General features: G+C 44.4%; 1 protein-coding gene across 3 annotated transcripts in view; it reads left to right on the top strand.

Annotated features, from left to right (window-relative positions):
* The first annotated feature begins 9,580 nt into the window (after positions 1-9,580).
* CCDC88C (coiled-coil domain containing 88C) overlaps positions 9,581-20,044 on the top strand; it is a 110,956-nt gene continuing 100,492 nt past the window's right edge. For all 3 annotated transcript variants that reach the window (XM_081937292.1, XM_081937293.1, XM_081937294.1), the window contains exons 1-2: positions 9,581-10,289; positions 12,901-13,001. In XM_081937292.1, coding sequence (XP_081793418.1) covers positions 10,230-10,289; positions 12,901-13,001 — 161 coding nt within the window. In that variant the 5' untranslated portion in view covers positions 9,581-10,229. The remainder of the gene's footprint in view (positions 10,290-12,900; positions 13,002-20,044) is intronic.

A 20,044-nucleotide genomic window follows, 5' to 3' on the forward strand; every position in this document is an offset into this window, starting at 1 on the left:
GTCCGCCCCTTAGCTCCCGCGGCTTGGCACATTCGGGATACCGCTAGGTCAGTGCATGGAGCTCTGCCCGGCTGGAGACGGTGGTTGCGTGACCCTCTGTTCTGCCGCCAGCTTGCATGCCTCCCAGCCTCACCATGCCCTGGCCCTGCTCTCCCTGCAGGGCCAGGTCGGCACCCCTGCTTTCGCGGCTGCCGCTGCGCTCTAAGCATAACTTCTCTGGCTTCCAAACTCCAGAACTCTGCTTCCGATTCTTCCAGCAGCGGCCGCTCTAGTAGTGCGCTCTATGGTTGTGGGCCCTATGGCAACCTGCCCACAACCATAGAGCGCACTCCTAGAGCGGCTTTTGTTGGAAGAATTGGAAGCCGAGTTCCGGAGTTTGGAAGCCGGAGAAGAAGTTATGCTGCAGGGAGAGCTGGGCCAGGGCATGGTGAGGCTGGGAGGCATGCGAGCTGGGGGCAGAATGTGCCAAGCCATGGGAGCTGGGGAGCGGGCAGAGCACAATGTGGCTTGGCACTTTAGGGATACCCCCTAGATCAGTGAATGGCACTGTGCCTAGCTGGAGAGGGTGTTCGCCAGGCAGCTGCTCATAAGCGTGGTCACCTCATGGTTGCTTCACTCCTGAGGCTGTGCCCGGCTCTTCGGGAGCCCGCTCGCAAGGGAGCAGCCGCCCAGCAACCCCAAAACAATAAGCCCTCCCCTGATAGTAAGGCCCAAGCCATATTTTGTGGGTGAAAAGAAAATAAGACCCGGTCTTATTTTTGGGGAAACACTGATTACTTGGGTATATGTATAAATGAGAAAAATATATCAAGTACAAATAAACCAGCTTTATTTTTATACAGCTTTATTTTATACTGATTGCTATTGTATATAGCAATCAGTTCATAATCTGGCCTGTATTTCCAACAATGTAGTTTTTGAAAAGTTTTTTTGAAGATTTAAATATATTTACTTTAGAAAAGTAGTAGCTACAATGTTGTCTTACTTGTTAAATCAAGAAACATTTTATGTGATTTCTTTTTAAATTCTGAGAATGGTATGGTTTTTCATCTCTTTAGTTTTTTCCTGCCATTTTCTAAAACCAAAATACTTTTACCTTCCCCCTAGTAAATACTAATAGAAACACATGAGCAAGGAAGCTTTTGTTGAAGCTTGGAATGGTTGCTGAGAGACAGTCAAAGGCAGGCAATTACTTTGTTGACAATTGGCACATAGTATATTTGAAATGTTTTCACACAGGAAATTCCTCTCAACTCCAAAACTGTTTGAATATGCCTAGGGAAACCGCAATATCAAAACATCCACATCTAGAGTTAACAAATCTTCAGTGAAAAAATAATGTTACCCCTAAATGGCAGGAAGGCAATTCAGAAAACAATTTGCTTTTATCTAACTAGATTTTTTTCAGCCCAAATCTGGTAGTCTTATCTACGTTTTTAGACTTTCTGATTTGAACTAGCATAGATGAAGCTTGAAGGGAATTTTCATTTAAAAAAAGAACAATTGATTATAAAAAAAATGGCGGACACCACTGTTGTGTTGTAAAAACCAGAAAAATCTAACAACTATTTAATCCTACACATGTCTAAAAGTAAGGTCCATGGTGTATACTAGAATTTATTTCAAGATAACTGCTGATTTGAAGCGTCCTTTCTCTCTGAGCTTGGTTATTTTCTTGCACACATTTCATTAATCGAACTAGGTAATAGCATCAGCTTCATAATGAAGTGCTAGCATTTCATTATCTAGTTTGGGTAAGCTCAGAGAGCACCAAAGGCTCCTCATTTCAATCCCGAGCTACAAATATTCTCCTTTATTGGTGTGTTGATTTTTCTGAAGGTTTAATAAAATATACCTGCTAGTCTTTGATCCCCCAGTCTAAGTTGAACTAGTATTAGCAGTTTATCTGAATTCCTTTTATATGTACAATTGTGTTTTCAGTTGGTTCTGAACTAGTGGTGGGTTCGGGATCCCGTCACAACTAGTTATGCTGTGACAGGACCAGACGTCCACCTTGGGCACGTGTGCAAACAACCGCCCTGCAACACCACAGCTGCTCGGCAAGGTCGTGCAGGTGCCATACGCTGTGTGCATGCACAATTGGCCCGTTTCCTTAAAAAAAGAGGTAAGGAACGCGGGCGGGCAGGCAGGTGGGCCCACCAAAACACCATTCCGGTATGGTGGCCACTACTCCCAGCTGCCACCAGTACGCTCGTACCGGGCTCCACTGCCTGTAACCCAACATTGTTCTGAATGATGGCTTAATGGTACATCAAACTAAAAAAATACATTCACAGAACTTTTAAATAATGATTTATATTCTCTGTCTGTGAATGAATATATATATACCGTGTTTCCCCCAAAATACAACCTGTCCTGAAACTAAAGCCTTGCCACATTTTTCGCGTGGGCAAAAATATAAGCCCACCCCCAAAAATAAGCCCCCTGGACAATCCCCCCCCCTCCGGCCAGGCAGAGCACCGCTCGCTGACCTAACGGTATCCCAAAGGCGCCAAGCCATGGGAACGAGGTGGGGGCAAAGGCGCTCACATTGCTTGGTGCTTTCGGGGTACCCCTAGGTCAAGGGGGGGTTGCTGGGAAGCTGCTCTCTTGCGAGCGGGCTCCCGAAGAGCCGGGCACAGCCTCAGGATCGAAAGCCTTATTTGGAAGCCGCAACGGAGGATGGATGCCGCTCTGGGAGTACGCTCTATGGTTGTACGATCTGCAGCCTACAACTATAGAGCGTACTTCCAGAGCGGCATCCATCCTCCATGCTTTGAAAAAAAAACCAAGTGGTGGGTGGCGCCAGCAGCGGAGATGCCCTTCGCGCGAGCGGGGAGCAGAAAAGCTGCTGCACAACCCCCCTCTCCAGCCATGCAGAGCCCCATTCACTCACCTAGGGGCATTCCGAAGGCACCGAGCCGCGGGAGGCAAAGGGCGGCGAACAGGTGCTCGCACTGCTTGGTGCCTTCTGGGTACTGCTAGGTCAGTCGGCGGTGCTGTGCCCGTCTGGAAAGGGGCGTTGCCGGGTGGCTGCTCACGAGCTTGGTCACCTCATGGCTGTTGTGTTGCTGCTGTGACAGCGCAACACAGCCATTCGACCCTGAGGCTGTGCCCGACTCTTCGGGAACCCAGTCGCAAGGGAGGAGCCGCCCGGCAACCCAAAAATAATAAGCCCGGCCCTTTAATAAGCCCAAGGCCATATTTTGTGGGTCAAAAAAATAGACCCTGTTGTATTTTCGGGGAAACACGGTACATATATACCGTCTTTCCCTGAAAATATGACAGGGTCTTATTTTCTTGTTACCTACAAAAATGGCTTGGGCTTTATTATGGGGGAGGGTTTATTGTTTTGGGGTTGCCGGGCAGCTACTCTCTTGCGAGTGGGCTCCCAAAGAGCAGGGCACAGCCTCATGGGCGAATGTCTGTGTTGTGCTGTTGCAGGAGCACAACACAACGGCCATGAAGCGACCACGCTCATGAGAAGCCACCCAGCAAACCCCCTTTGCAGCCGGGCACAGCACCATTCACTGGCCTAGGGGTATTGCCAAGCCGCATGAGTGCCTGTTCGCCACTGCCTGGCTCCCACAGCTTGGCGCCTTCCAAATGCCAGTGAATGGCGCTCTGCATGGCTGGGAGGGGGGTTGTGCAAGCAGCTGTTCCACTCTTGCTCACCCGCCTCCCAGCCTCACGATGCATGGCCCAGCTTTCATTATGGAGCCAGGGTACGTCTGCCGGCCCCATCATCCCAGCCTGGCTTTTTCTGTGGCTTCCAAATCAAGTCTTTCAGCAGTGCCCACTCTGGGCACACGCTCTATCGTTGTGGGCCAGCTGCCTGCAGAGCGAACAACCATAGAGCATGCGCCCAGAGCAGCCACTGCCGAAAGACTTGGTTTGGAAGCCGCGGAAAAAGCCAGGCTGGGATGGCGGCGGCGGCGGAGGTGCCTTGGCTCCGTAATGAGAGCTGGGCCATGCATTGTGAGGCTGGGAGGTGGGTGAGCAAGAGCGGAACAGCCGCTCGCGCAACCCCCCTCTCCAGCCATGCAGAGCTGCATTCACTGCCATTTGGAAGGCGCCAAGCCGCGAGAGCCAGGCAGCAGCAAACGGGCGCTCACATGGCTTGGCGATACCCCTGTCAGTGAATGGTGCTGTGCTCAGCTGCAAAGGGGGGTTGCTGGGTGGCTGCTCGTGAGCATGATGGCTTCATGGCTGTTGTGTTGCGCTGCTGCAACACAGCCATTCACCCATGAGGCTATGCCCGGCTCTTTGGGAGCCCGCTTGCAAGAGAGCAGCCACCCGGCAACCCCCCTATTCAGCTGGGCACAGCGCTGCTCACCAACCTAGCAGTATCCCAAAGGCACCAAGCAACGCAATCACCTTTGCTTCCCCCAGGTTCCCGCGGCTTGGCCTCTTCGGGATACTGCTAGGTTGGTGAGCGGCCCTCTGCCTGGCCGGAGGTGGGGGGTTGTCCAGGGAACTTATATGCAGGGGGGGCTTATATTTTTGCCCACCAGAAAAATGTGGCATGGCTGTATTATGAGTATATGTGTGTGTGTGTGTGTGTGTGTGTGTGTACATGAGGGCTAATATAACAAATAACAAAAACACAAGCCAGCAAAGGTACTGATGAAAGTGCAACTGTTAAAAGTGTTTGTTAAAAGCAAACATTTAATGTAACCAAGCAACCATTCAGAACAGAATAAACAAATACTTGCTGAAACGGTTAATCCAGCTGCAAGCAATGCCTATTTTCAATCTGGGAGGGCGGTTTGCATCACTTTTGTATTATGTGTGTTTTGTTTGAAATTCCCCATTTGCTATGGTCACTAGGATATTTTTTTTCTGTCATAATAACCACTAGATGGTGCAAATATACTACTGTAAGGTCTTTGTTACTGTAAAATGCACCATATTTTACCTTTTGTAAGGTAAATCACCATGTTTAAAGCTTCAGTTTCATGATGTATTAGTTTTTAAGACACCAGAATTATATTTGTATCAAAGTTGGTAGATACTATGTATGAAATCAAACCCCTTGGTATATCCCCACAAAGCCCAAATGTTTATTTCGTATAATATTCATTTTTCTTCAAATTTCCAGTAGCTTCTTTCCTGATGTTCTATAAACTAGAAACACAAAGACTGGATGAAATTCATACTTTTATTAATTTGCAGAAAAAGATCTGAAAAGTATCCACATTTTTATTTTAAAAACTTTTTCCTGAGACATGGACAGGTGTCAAATAATGTCATCAAAGAAACAGTATCAGTTATTTAAAGGAGAAGAGAAATGGAAGAAAGAAAAATTGATACAGTATTCTTGAGGCCAGGCAACTCTCCTATCTACACTGAACTGTAATACAGTGCCTGCCAAACTTGTTATTAAAGTTCCTGCTTCATTTGTGCATCTCGCAATGCTGAACAGTAATGTGGTAAAAGCAACGTATCCCCTTCCTGCTTTTCCATGCTCTAAAACAATAATTTATGAAACTATGCCTTGGGGGGAGTTCCTTTTTTAAAAAAAGTCAGTTCCACCAATCAAAACTAAGCATAACCTTGAAAATAAGGCAAATTAGCTGATCATATTTGATCACGGTCCAACTGTATATACAGGCATTTCCTGATTGTCAATTAGACTACAATTTCCAAAGCTGCAACTATTTCCTGACAATAGTGCCTCTGAAATGTTAGAAGTCCGGCTGTCTCATTGTACTTATTAGCAATATAAAATAATGAAGATTCAAATTTCCAACATTACTGATTTGGGAAAATCAGTTCAGGGTCAGGACTATGGTAAACAGGAAGTGATTTCCTATCTGATTGACATGTATTTATTAAGACAAGACATTGTTCTCAGCTTCCAATAACAAATTACCCACCTGTTCAAGACATAGCTTCCCCCAAATGCCTTAAGTCCATCTTTTAAAACCTTTTTTTTCCAGTCAAACTATATTTCTCAACCTTGGCAACTTGAAGTGTGAACTTCAAATCCCAGGATTCCCCAGCATGCAGGATATAAGGTGTTGGGAAGGAGGGGCAAAGCTTTGATTGTGCTACACATGACACCTAAAAGGGACACGGTGGCTCCGTGGCTAAGACGCTGAGCTTGTCAATCAGAAAGGTCAGCGATTTGAATCCCTAGTGCCGCGTAGCGGAGTGACCACAAAGACGTCTTCGGACAGCGCTGGTCTTCGGCTTTGAAATGGAGATGAGTACCGCCCCCTAGAGTTGGGAACAACTACCACATGTGTGAGGAGGAACCTTTAGCATGACACCTATCTTGTTTGTTTTGTAAGTTCTCCTCTAGAGACATCTGGCTAGATATCACAGTAGTTAAAATGTTTGAGATGAATATTTTTTAATTAATGCTATATTAGTATTAAAATATCTTTTGAAATCATTTGTAACAAATCCACCCGGTGGATTGTGATTTATACAGTAGCGGTAAAAGCATTTGTTTACAGGAATACTGGGAGTTGAAGCCTACCTTGGCAAGGCTGCGTAACTTTTACATTTTCAAAAGTGCAGCTAGTACATCTCTGTCATCAGCTAATTTTAAGGGCGAGGTCAGAAGGAAGGATAAAATAGGGAACTTTTAAACCATATTCCAACACGAACAACAAGAAATAAAAGTTTATTATTATTAATAAGTCAAACACTAATTGACCTTCCCTGTAAAAGCCAACTTGTTATGCTTCCAGAGGTTAAACACCTCAGTCAAGAGAAAATTGGGGAGGACTTTCTTCCTACTGAAATACCTGGCTGACCATACGTGGTTAACCCACCCTCATGCCCTCCAGATGTGAAGATTACAACTTTTATTTAACTCAAACAATATGTCCATTAACTCTACTGACTGGAATAATGAGTTGGGGCTGAAGGTGTCAGGCCTGCAGAGGTTCCTTTAAGAATCTTTGGCCTGCCACACTTTCTTATAATTTCCTATGTGTTTCATTAGTGTAGTAATTAGGAGGGGGGATAGAAAGGAGTAGGATTGTGGTATGTATTGTTGTCATTCTTTCTTAGAAGCCAAGGTCATCTTTTGTCTCCGCACCTCGACACCTGACCGGAAGCAGAGGGGTGTAGATGGCAGCGTGGAAGATGATGATTGGAACATGTGATGGATTATGGGGTGTGGGGATAGATCATGAACTTTCTACTGGGTGGAATTCCAGGAAGAACATTAGAGTTGGAATTCCATAGACGTGCTAACTTGCCTGTATGATTAAAAGGGAACTTTAAGGATGATTCTGCCTTGGTCTCTGATGATTTCATACATGGTATTTAGAACGCCTGACCGAAGGATGCTCTAGACCAGGGGTGTCAAACTCAAGGCCCGGGACCAGGATCCAGCCTGCAGGATACTTAGATCTGGCCTGTGCGGCTGCCCTGGAAACAGTGAAGGAGCAACCCATGGTGCTTCTGCCAGCAAAAACAGGCTCCCAACCTCTGTTTTTGGCTGCCACAGCCTCCTGCAGCCCTCCAACCGTGAAAACGGAGTTCGGGAGTCTGTTTTCACTGGCAGAGCACTTGGGCCACCACAGGCACCCCTGACAGGAGTGATGTCGAGCTGGCCATGCCTACCCTGGCCACACTCACCACAGTCCCCCAAGGTCAAACACAACCCTAATGCGTCCCTCCATGAAATCGAGTTTGACACCCCTGCTCTAGACAAGCATTTATTTTAGCACCAATGTCCTCCTCAGTAGCACCAGACCAATTAAAGAATGAGTTCATACAACATACTAAGTTAAAAGTAAGTGAGCTGTTTATAGCTCAGTTATTTAATTTAGCAAACCGATGTTAACTATCCTGTGTTTGAGGAAATGCAATCCTTGTGATCTACTATGTAGGAGTGGGGAAATATGACAGATGCTCTAAACCACAACCCTAGCCTTATCTAGCAGAGCACTTTATTGTAGTTGTTGTCTGCTTACAAGATTAAGGAAAAGCATCTACCACAGTGTTTCTCAATTTTTGTCACTTGAAGATGTCTGGACTTTAAACTCCCAGAATCCCCATGCTGGCTAGGAAATTCTGGGAGTTGAAGTCCACACATCTACAAGTGGCCAAAATTGAGAAGCATTGATCTATGGTATGATATGGAATTTGCACTGTAATTGACCTTTCAGTTAAAAATACTGTCCCTTTGAGTTCTAAAAGAGATAATCTACCGTAGTTATTTTGCTTCTGCTAAATCTATTACAACCTAATGTTATATGCTAGACTGTGTTTCTACAGTATTATACATACAAGCTAATTTATATTTGTTGCATGAAGCAATTATATGATTCTGCATATTACACAAATCCAGAAATCCAGATTTCTACAACCGCCCATCTCAACAAGTGACTGGGCAGCATACATCAAACATAAATTGGTATTACTACCATAAATCACAAGGGAGTGTGTTGTGTGAACAAAACCACAATTATCCTTTTTTTTGTATATTGTGTATTTATCTCCATTCCTTCCAATAGCTGCTTGTCTAACTAAATACGAGTCTACCACTCCTATAAGAAGGTAATAATACATTCTATATTAATAAGAAGAAAGCAAGTTATTAAGGCCCTTTTATATGTTTTATTATTTAAAACTATGTCTGAAGGTAACTACTAGGAAAGAGCTTCGTTGCACACAGCTAAAGCCAAGGACAACCGGATGTTGTCTTTATGGTTCCCACCATAAAGAGCTGCAGTTTCAGCAACAGCTGTAATCTGCATTCTCCATCACCCTCTCTAAATTTATTCTCAAGGATCACTTGTTCACTTTTTATCCTTTTGCGCTTTGGACGGGTGTTTTTTTTTTGGGGGGGGGCATCAGTTTATATAGGGAAGCCTAAAAAGTTGCAGCGCTGTTAGCAAAGGCCGTTAGTTAGCACGGAAGAAAAACATCCTGGGGCGCCAAAGGACGACACGGTTGTATGTATGGGGAGGGGGTGGGGTGGGGATGTTCGTCTGCTACGGTGGATTTTGTGTTGAAAACAAGGTTGGCCGATCCATCCAGTTGCTGCCAAATTTAAGCAGCCAGAATCGTTCTCCTTTCCTCTGGTCGCTCAGGGCCATCCGTTGCCCCACGCGCAATGGGGCTCGTCCCTTTCCTCTCCCGACAGAGCGGACTCCTCCTCGGCTTCCCCCAGCGAGGCCAGCCGTCAGAGGTGCCAGCCACGGACGCCGCACTCCCCTCCGCACAATCTCCGTGGCACCCACGCTCTCTTCTGCTCCCGATGCAAAAGCTGGGCGTTGCGGTAGCTGGATTTATCTGCTCGAAAACGGCTGGACTTGCCCTAACTTCGCTAGTCAGCTGGCTACCACTATCGCGTCGCACGCGAAGAAGAATGCGGGGTCTTCTCGATGCGGGACCCCCCCCATTTCCTGTACACACTTTATTTCCCCCCACGCCCCGCCTCCAAGGGCTTCATTGCGAACACCTTTCCAGCCGAATTCGACTTCAAGCCACTTCTATTGGTCACTTCAAACCTTTCCCCCAGATTGTCATTTGCAACCCGCAACGTCGATCAACATGTTTTTCTCCCCCCCCTCCTCCCTCCGACTCCTCCCGCTTGCCTCTTTCTCTCTCTCTTTCTCTCTCCCTCCCCTCCCCGTTTCCAACCTAAGAGAAAAGCGCGCGTCCTTCCTACAGGTAGTAGCTCCGGCGCTCGGCACGTCCCGTCGCCCTGTATAAAGATTGGGGGGCTCGAGCGCGCGAACGCGAACCGTGGCGCTCCTTCGCTTCTTGCTTTCGACCTTCAGCGAGAAACCGAACAAAACTTGCCAAAGCTGCCGGTTAAAAAGCTCGCTTTTCTTCTTCTCAAAGAAGTACAAACTCTTGGGTGGCGACGGCGGCAGCACCAGCAGTGGGGAAAAACAAACTCCCCACGATCAGAAGCCACAAAAGCTGTTGCAAGCAGTTCCGTCCCGTTGCTACTATCCGCTGGCCGGCTACTCGGCCGCCCCTTGCCTTCCCCCTCGGCAGGTTGTGAACGGGCGGCTGCTTCCCCCCGCCCCGCCGAAAGTGGGGAAGGAGGGGAGGGAGCTGATCGCGCGTCCCTCCCCACTCTCGCCTAGGGGAAAGGGAAAGGAGATGAACCTCGCATTGTTCCCCTAAGCAGGCGACTGCTTTCTGGGCCATGGGCTCCGCGCCTTTGTTCCCAGGCTGAGCCTTTTCCCAGCCGCCACCGCCTGCTCTCGGATCCAAAGCAAACGCGGAGCTTTTCCTTCTGAGGCAAGATGGATGTGACCGTTTCCGAGCTCCTGGAACTCTTCCTCCAGAGCCCTTTGGTGACCTGGGTGAGTTTGCAAAGCGGCCTGGCGTTGTAGAACCGTTTTCTGGGCAACGAAGGGCGGACTGAGCGCTCGACCGGGCTGGGCTGGGGTGAGGGAGAGGGAAAAGGTTTGGGATGAGAGGAAAGCGCCTTCCCTCGTGGCGCACCGGGCCGGCCACCTGAGAAAGCGCGCTGTCTGGCCAGCGACGGGTGAGGCAGTGAATTGGGAGCGGCGAGCGTCAAAAGTCGGGCTGTGCCTTGGTCGGTGAGACTTTTCTCTGGCCTTCCGAGGGGGGGGGGGAAGTTAGTTGGACGTGTTGAGGAAACGGGTATTTCAGCGGAAATCAATGATAAAGGTTGGTTTCTCCGGACCGTAAGTTATTGCCAATGCAATAACTTATTGGCAATGTTGGACTAACCGGATCAAAAGCCAGACCGAGGGCAGAGAGCAAAAAACCCGGGGTTTTGTTGGAACTTCCGCCCTTTGGTTCTGAAAGAAAGTAGTTTATGTTTTCTTGTCGATATGGCAGCAAGGTGTCAAGGGTTAAAAGGGGGAGCTCCCCCCTTTTTTTAACTAGATAGGCTTCTGCGTTGTAAAATACATGGTTCCAACAAACTTTGTAAAGAAAAAATAGTTTAATAAATGTACAAATCTTGTGTAAATCATTAACGACTTTTGATTAGTCATTATGTACATTGCACTTTAATACTTTTTGTAAGACTGTATTTGACTGTAACTTCCTTTATGCTGCCTTCTGTACTGTACTCCTTTACGTTAGAATCGTGGGTGTGCATGCATGCCTCATTGTTGTACATATGATTTTTATATGGTGTGTGCTGACCACTTTGTAGACGTTTTACTTGTACAGGTATATTGCATTCCATTTAGACATATATCCCAATTTGTTTTCTAGTCTAGGGATAGAATTTTACTTGATTAATCAGTTTCCTTTATGTTAGAAGGAAGTCAGTCCACTGAGGAGGAAATGTTTCTAAGATTGGTACTAGGAACCAATGCCTTTTAAGGATACCATAGATTTTATAAAATAAATTATTGAAATCATCGGACCAGATGGAAGGATGGTGATTTGTGGATAGGCTTTTAATTTACAGGTGTTTATACAAAACTTACACCTTTGCAGGGAAACATAAAACCCCTGCAAATATGCTACCTCTGATGCCAGGCGTAGCCATGTATTCTCTCTTCCTTTGATTTCAGCAAAATTAAAAAGTGTCTTTACCAAACCAGCATTTGGGAAGAAAGGAAAAGCAAACCAATCTGACATGACCAAATATTTTTGCTCTGCTTTTTGTAGTCAAACACTAAATTGACCCTGATTTTATTACATGGTGCAGAAATAATAAAAGAGTAGTGAAATTCCCTTAGATAGTCCTAATAAAAATGTACACAATACTGAATGAACTAGCTAGTGCATTTCTTCTGGTTGTAGTTCTTGTTGGCAGGAAATTCTTACTCCAAGATTCAGTAATATACCTGCAGTTTGACTTCTTGTTCCATGTTGTGACATGTATGGATCTGGCCTCTAAAGAATCCGATATGGAAACTCTTAATAATGTAACAGGAGCAAGATAAGTGCTGTGTTACAAGGTTACAATGGAAGAAACCAAACATGTTTATATTTTTGTAGAATTGTTCTGCTTATAAGTGGCTAACAAAAATTTCATGATAAACAGATTCTTTTTAAGGACCAGTGGGTTGCCTTGGTCTGTGTGGAGAATTTAAATGAATTTAACAAAGATCTTGGAAGAAAACTAAATCTGGATCAGATGAATTTTGAATGGATTTATAGCACAGATAGGGAGCCAGTTTGGTATAGTGGTTAAGGCATCAGGCTGTGGGAGACTGTGAATTCTAGTTCCACCTTAGGCACGAAGCCACCTAGAGCAATCACTTAGAGCAGTGGTTCTCAACCTGTGGGTCGGGACCCCTTTGGGGGTCAAACGACCCTTTCACAGGGGTCACCTAAGACCATCAGAAAACATATATTTTCGATGGTCTTAGGAACCGAGACACCAATTTTATGGTTGGGGGTCACCACAACATGTGGAGCTGTATTAAAAGGTCGCGGCATTGGGAAGGTTGAGAACCACTGACCTAGACCAATCGCTTTCTCTCAGCCTTAGGAATGACAAACTACTTCCGAAAACCCTTGCCAAGAAAACTGTGGGGATATGTTCAGACAGTCTCTGAGAATCAGACATAATTGAACTGAAGATTAAAAAAAATAGCAGAGATACGGTAATCATGGATATTTCTTTTTCTGTAAAAGAAATAGAGCTTTTTGTGTACCTTCACCTTATCACTACTACTATGGCTGCAGATATCATGGGCAAAATCGCAAGGAGAGTACACATTTCCGCTAAATGGGATTCCTATTCTAATATAGAAGGAGATGTGGATTCTTCCAATCACTGTTAATAGATGGAGAATGGATCCCTTCCAGCCCAGGAGAACCACATATTTTTTTTGCCACAAAAAGGAGTATGATAACCATTTTCATGATTAGTTTATAATAATTCAAATGAATGTAAACATGCAGGTTCCAAAACAAAATTAGCATGTTTCATCTTCTGAAAGCATTTTCTAAAATGTTTTGTTTTATGTTTTCTGGCAGGTAAAAACGTTTGGACTACTAGGGAGTGATAACGAAGACAAACTTGCACTGTATATGAATCTAGCAGATGGAGTCTTCCTAAATAAAATAATGTTGCAAATGTAAGTTAACCCAAAAGAGCAAATGGCTTTTAAATTTTATAAAATATATCTGTATTGGAAATCACTGAGACTGAACAAATATCCTGTTTCCATGCTAGATAGCTAGTGTAGTGTTTTCCCCCCCTTTGGAAAATTTAATAATCAGTCCGAGCTTGTGTTTGATTCTGGAACACTTTTTTGTTTTATGTTATATATTTAGTAAATTTAAAAAAGAACAGCACAGAAAAGATAATCTGTCATATTGTGCCAATTATTAAGCAAAAGGGAGTTCTTGTTCCATAACACTAGAACACATCCTGACATGCACATGGTCTCTTATGAACGTCTTGATACCTCCAGTTAAAGATTTTTAGAAAACAGGCAGAGAAACGTTTTCAACTGAGAGCTTGAAGAACAGTTGGTACTTAACCTTGAATAGTTTTATTCCAGACTGCCTTCCAGAACAGCTGCTCCTGTTATTCCTGATTTGCTAATTGAGCTTATAGAAAATAGAAACTGAAACTTTTGAGGGTAGTTAGTTGTAAGAAAAACTGGTGCAGGTAATAAATAGTATGCCTGATGGTCATAAAACTAAGGTATAATTTAGAAGTTGGAAGTGAACTCACATGGCTTTTGAAAATAACTTTTTAATATTTTAAATGGAAGACACCCCCCCCCCCCAATGACATTTACTTTTCCCAACCCATGTATGTTAGAAATTGAGTACATAAAACAGATTAGGACTTCTGTCTGTCCCCAGGATGACTCTGAAAATTGAGCAGAAAAGGACAAAATTTGGAGTAGGAGAGAAAACAGCAAAAAAAAAAAAAAAAGATCAAGTTCAAAAATGTGTTGGATCCAGATGGCAGCTGCAGCGCATCGCTACTATTGAAGCAGCAGAGTGCCTGCTGAGAATAGCCCCTCTACTTCCTCCTTCCTGATCACATGACCTAGATGGGGGCTGTTCTTAAGGGATCATAAAGATTTTCATATGCCATACCCGCTATTTGACAAGTATATTTCATAGCTATGTAAGAAGTGTTTTAAACGTGCCTTTTAAAGAGTCGTGTTATTTATCACCTCTTCCAAGCATGGAATTATCACAGATCAAACATTGACATAATATGGTAATGGATAAGAAACTGTAATGCCCAGGGGAACTGTAATGCCCAGGGGAACTTTTTATTTGTGCATAAGTCTTTTTCTTTTTTAGCTCCAACTTTGACCACATCTCTTCCTGTTGCAGGGTTTATGGGGGGATGAAAAAAAATCTCTTCAATTTCAGTTTCATACTTGAGTTGAAACAGGCACTTTTCAAAGACTTTCTTAAGTCATAGTTTTCTCAAGCCTGAGGTTTTCTTTAAAGATGTCCTTATTCTGTTCTTATTGCACGACATGCCCACCCATCTGAAAAGTTCATTGATTTCCAGAAATGATTATTTTGCCCAGATGTGATGTGTATTTAAAACTGGGACTGTTGGAGGAGCTCAACAAAGCTGGTTTTCTTCTTCCGTTACAGAAGGGATTTTTAAAACAAAACAAAACCAGTGTTGGCAGCATGCCCGGTTGTGCCTCAAGATCAATGAAACTAAAACCTTTATCCAATAGGGTTGGGTCTGTTTAACACAAAACCAGAATGGTAGCATTTGTGTATAGTCCAATCTAGCTTCACTGTAAGGTGATCGTGGTGACAGTCTGTGACCTTTATGGCTAGCTGTTCAGGCTTTTCAAAGTACGTATTTCTCCACTGTAAAGCACAGGTTTTTCTTCCTCTTCCTTGTTTCTTTTCTGTGTCTGACCTTTTAAAATAAGAATAAACCTTTCCCTGCTCCTCCAGGACACGTCTATTCTTAAGGTCTCTGATAAAAAAAATCTATGACTTGTTGTGTGGTCTTTTGCAAAATTTGACAGCACATTTTGCAGGTTTTTTTTTTAAAATAGAAAATATAGGTATATTCTCTTGGCATGTAGCTACACCTTGTAGTTTTTCCCTTGAGTCTCAAAAAATATTCTGATAATTATTTCAGTTTTTTGCTGTTAGCACCCAAAAAATAACAAAAATAGTAGACTAACAACTTCCGACATCCATTACTTTGCTTCTTTGAATAGAATATAGTTAGTCAAGTTGTGGTTGAATAACTGTATTCTCCTATAGTGCAGATTATTCATCCACATGCTATAGTGGAAAGCAGTAAAAAAAATATCCCTCATCTAAGATGTTCTACAGCTTCAGAGAGATCTTTAATGTATGTTTTTATGTTTTTTCTGCCTCCTTGTGAGTCTTTTTCAGCAGGTAGTTCCCCAAAAGAAACTGCTTGAATATGCTCTCATCCAGTATACAGATAACATGATCTGTCCACTGGGTCTGTGCTCCCATTAGCAGTGTGTGAACTGATGGTAGACTTTCTTTAGAGAGAACTTCAGTGTCTGGTACTTTATCTGGCCATCTGATGCCTAATACACTTCGAACACAAGTCATATGGAAATGGGTGAACTGTTTTGCAGGAATGAGTCCTTGCTTCCAGAAATACTGGGATAACATTATTGAGTTTCTCTATAAATACAGGACCACAACTTTGGGTATCTCTATGGTATGGTATCTACCCCTGGAGCTTTGTCAAAGGATAGCTGGCTGACAGCAGTCAGCAGTCAGCAACTCGTGGCTCTAGAGCCCCATGTGGCTATTTCATCCCTCTGCTGCGACTCCCTGTCACCCATCGGTTCAACAATTGATAAGGCTTTCAGTTAGGACAGGTAGAGGAAAAAGGATGCTGCGCTAGGAGGGGACCCTATAGTGAGGGAACCGGACTTCTGGTCGGCTCCAGAATTGAACGGGGGGCTTCTAGTTAGGATCTTTGTGGCTCTTTGAGTGTTTAAGGTTGCCAACTCCTGCTCTATGTCAACTTGTGGAAACCTTCCTATTGCTTCATCATTACTAGATGACAGTCAGTACCTAACAACCATATTGCTTAGTGGCAGAACGTTTGGTCCCACTTAGGGTCACTAAGCAAGGACCAGCTGTGGTGTATTCCCACAAAATCTAGAGGAATACTTTCAAGAAGACTTCCACAGGGATTAGGTTGTGATGACTTTAGGTCTCTTAAGGAGACTTGTTTTTCAAATACAGTAACACATTTAAATAATATATGTAATAGCAAATTTGAAATGATAATTGATAATGTCAGTCACGCACACACACACACACACAGAGAGTTTGTTTTTCTGTTGCAGTTAATCAAGAAAACTGTTTTTCAAGAAGCTGATCTGGCAAAAATTGCACTTCCTGTTGAACTTAAGCCACTTTCAAATCCTTTTATGTGTTTGTTGGTTGGCTACATAAAAGAGCAAATTATGCATGATCATTAATTGTAAGAAATAGAGTAAGCTCTAGGCTCAATAGTCCTCTGTTTAGCAAGTGTCTGATACAGTGGAGATATTTTCCTTTCAGAGACTTACTTCCATTTAACAGGCTGGGAGCATGTTAAATTTGGGGGGGGGGGGTTGTCTATTAATTATAGGGTTTTTTCCATAAATGGTTTTGTTGCAAATGATGTACTTATGGCTATGACATAATTAAACAGACATAAATCAAGGCAAAATTTGTAAATTTGGATTTAATGGATATTGTTGCCTTTTGAATGATCTGTTAAACACTCTAAAGATTTTACTATAACAACACCAGCTGTGAATTGGACCTTTCGTGGTTATTCCACACTGACAACTTTTTTGAGTTAGTTTATAGCCCTACTTTAACTTCCAGTAAATTAATTTTCAATCTATACTGCATTTTTAGTTTACTGCAAAGAATTGTGTTGATTTTGAGTACTTAGGATATTATGACTATTAACCGTTTGAGATATAATAAATAAATGGTATAAATCCCTGATGGCGAACCTATGGCATGCCTGCCACAGGTGGCATGTGGAACCATTTGTCAGGGCATGCAAATCTTGCCCTGTCAGCTGGCCAGCGTGCATGTGCGTGCTGGCCAGCTGACTTTGGCCTTCTTTTGAGGCCATTTTTCGCCCTCTGGAGGCTTCAGGAGCTTCCCTGAAGCCTCCGGAGGACAAAAAACGACACCACGAGCAAACCGGAAGTGATTTCCAGGTTGCTCATAGGGCCAGCTTTAGTCCTCCAGAGCCTTCAGGAGGCTTCCCTGGAGGTTCCAGAGGGCAAAAAAATGACCACGAGCAAACCGGACCTCCAGGTTGCTTGTAGAGCCAGTTTTAGCCCTCCGGAGCCTTCAGGGAAGCCTGCTGAGGGCTCCTGAAGGCTCCGGAGGACTAAAACCAGCCCTACATCAACCCGGAGGTCCGGTTTGCTCGTGGTGTCATTTTTTCCCTCCGGAATCTTCAGGGAAACCTGCTGAGGGCTCCTGAAGGCTCTGGAGGACTAAAACTGGCCCTATGAGCAACCCGCAAATCACTTCCGGTTTGCTCATGGTGTCATTTTTTTGCCCTCCGGAGCTTTCAGGGAAGCCTCCTGGAGGCCCCTGAAGGCTCTGGATGGCTAAAATCGGCCTACGAGCAAACCGGAAGTCTATTCCTGAACTTCCGGTTTGCCCATAGGGCCGGTTTTATGTGATATGAAGGCTTCAGGGAAGCTCCTGAAACTTCCGGGGGGACAGAGGAGGCTGTTTTCTCCCTTCCCAGGCTCCTAAAAAGCCTCTGGAGCCTGGGGAGGGGAAAAAAGCATGGCAAAAATGGAGGGGGAGGGCTGGTTGTGTGCGCTGTGGTTGCGCGCATAGCATTATGGGTGTGGCATGCCTGCACACAACCCCCCTTGCGCTCCCTCCGCTTTTGGCATGCGAGCCAAAAAAGGTTCACAATCACTGGTATAAATAAACCAACCTGCCCAGAGTTGGTTGAAAGATGGGTGGCTATAAAAATGTTTTAAATGCCTACCTGCCTGTCTACCTACCTACCTACCTACCTACCTACCTACCTACCTACCTACCTACCTACATATAGTACTGTGCAAAAGTTTTAGGCAGGTGTGAAAAAATCAAATCAATCAATCAAATTTTATTTGATTAGCTGCACCCTCTCCAGAAGGACTCGGGGCGGCTTACAATTAAAACACATAAAAAATATACAAATATAATAATACATAAACATATACATATGCATGTGCATGGAGGAGGTAAACAAATGAATAAAATAGCATTAAAATTTCAATTTAAAATCCCTCAATTGCAATACAAAATACACAATTAAAAAACCCGTCAGGAGCGATATGATAAAACTATGGTTGAGCCAGGCCAGCTACTTGGAAGAGGTGGGTCTTAAGCTTTACGCGGAAGGAGCGGAGGTCAGAGGTGGTCCTGATATCAGGGGGGAGGTCATTCCACAGGGCTGGGCCCATCACAGAGAAGGCTCTGCTCCTAGGCGTCGCCCCCCGACATTGTCCGGTGGACGGCACCTGGAGAAGTCCCTCTCTGTGTGAGCGAATTGGTCGTAGGGATGCATGGGGCAAGATACGATCCCGCAGGTAACTAGGTCCTGAGCCATGGAGCGCTTTGAAGATCGTTATCAAAACCTTGAAACACACCCGATAGACCACAGGAAGCCAGTGCAGCTCGCGCAGGAGAGGTGTCACATGGGAGTACCTTGTACTCCCCATAATCACCCGCGCGGCCGCATTCTGGACCAACTGAAGTCTCCGAGTGCATCTCAAGGAAAGCCCCATGTAGAGAGCATTGCAGTAGTCGAGGCGAGACGTCACTAGCGCATGAGTGACTGCGTAAGGCATCCCGGTCCAATAGGGGGCGCAATTGGCGCACCAGGCGAACCTGGTGGAACGCCCCCCTTGCCACGGCTGTCACATGGTCATCCATGGACAGCCGGGTATCCAGGAGGACGCCCAAATTGCGCGCCCGTTCCATGGGGGCTAGTTGTACGCCCCCAATGGCCAGAGATGGAAGTAACTGGTTGAACCGGGGGGCCGGAACCCACAGCCACTCCGTCTTGGAGGGGTTGAGCCTGAGTCGGTTGTCATCCATCCAGACCCGTACGGCTTCCAAGCACCGGGACATCACTTCGACGGCCTCGTTGGGGTGGTTCGGGGTGGAAATGTACAGCTGAGTATCATCAGCGTACAGATGATATCCCACCCCAAAACCACGAATGATCTCACCCAAAAAATGCTGTAAACAAAGAATGCTTTCAGACATATAAATAATGATTGTTTATTTTTGTCAATTTTCAAAATGCAAAGTGAGCGAGCCTACATCCACAGAAGATCTGTAGTTAGTTCTTCAAGATGTTTGGAGCAACCTACCAGCCGAGTTCCTTCAAAAACTGTGTGCAAGTGTACCTGGAAGAATTGCTGCTGTTTTGAAGGCAAAGGGTGGTCACACCAAATATTGATTTGGTTTAGATTTCTCTTTTGTTCATTCACTGCATTTTGTTCATTTATGAACATAAATGTTTAACACTTCCATTTTTGAAAGCATTCTTTGTTTACAGCATTTTTTCACACCTGCCTAATACTTTTGCACAGTACTGTATATACATACATGACTGTGGTAAATTGAGTTCTAGGGCATCTGTAGATTAGCAGTCCTGCACTAACAGCCATATTATTTTACCAAATGATTTCCTAATCTCAGTACAAATTAAATTATATTACCTTTCAAAGGTATAGCATGTGCTGTGTTAAACATGTTTCAGCCAGTAGCCATAATTCTGATTCAATTTAACCTGATAGTTTGAATTTCAAAAATAACATTTTGAAAACCATATGAACCTGTATTAGGAATTCAGTAATGACATACTGTTAATGGCCCAATCCTGTTCCTTGTTTTTGTGCAAGGATGTGTCTTCAGGAGGTATGCATTACAGTGCAAGCAATATCACTTTACCAAAATGGCGTTGTTCTACTTGAGGTTTGTAATGGCACGAATTAACCTTCCTTTTCTGATCGCTGTAGGTTGATTCTTGTTTGCAATCTTCATTTAAGGTAGTATTTCCTATCCTATCTGGGTTTTCTTTGATCTTTGTTGAAAATTTATACCCAGATTGGAGGCGGGGCTTGAAGTTGCTATGACACAACATGCAAACTTG

The sequence above is a fragment of the Natrix helvetica genome, assembly GCF_964273705.1.
Source record: "Natrix helvetica genome assembly, chromosome: 1".
Lineage (NCBI taxonomy): Eukaryota > Metazoa > Chordata > Lepidosauria > Squamata > Natricidae > Natrix > Natrix helvetica.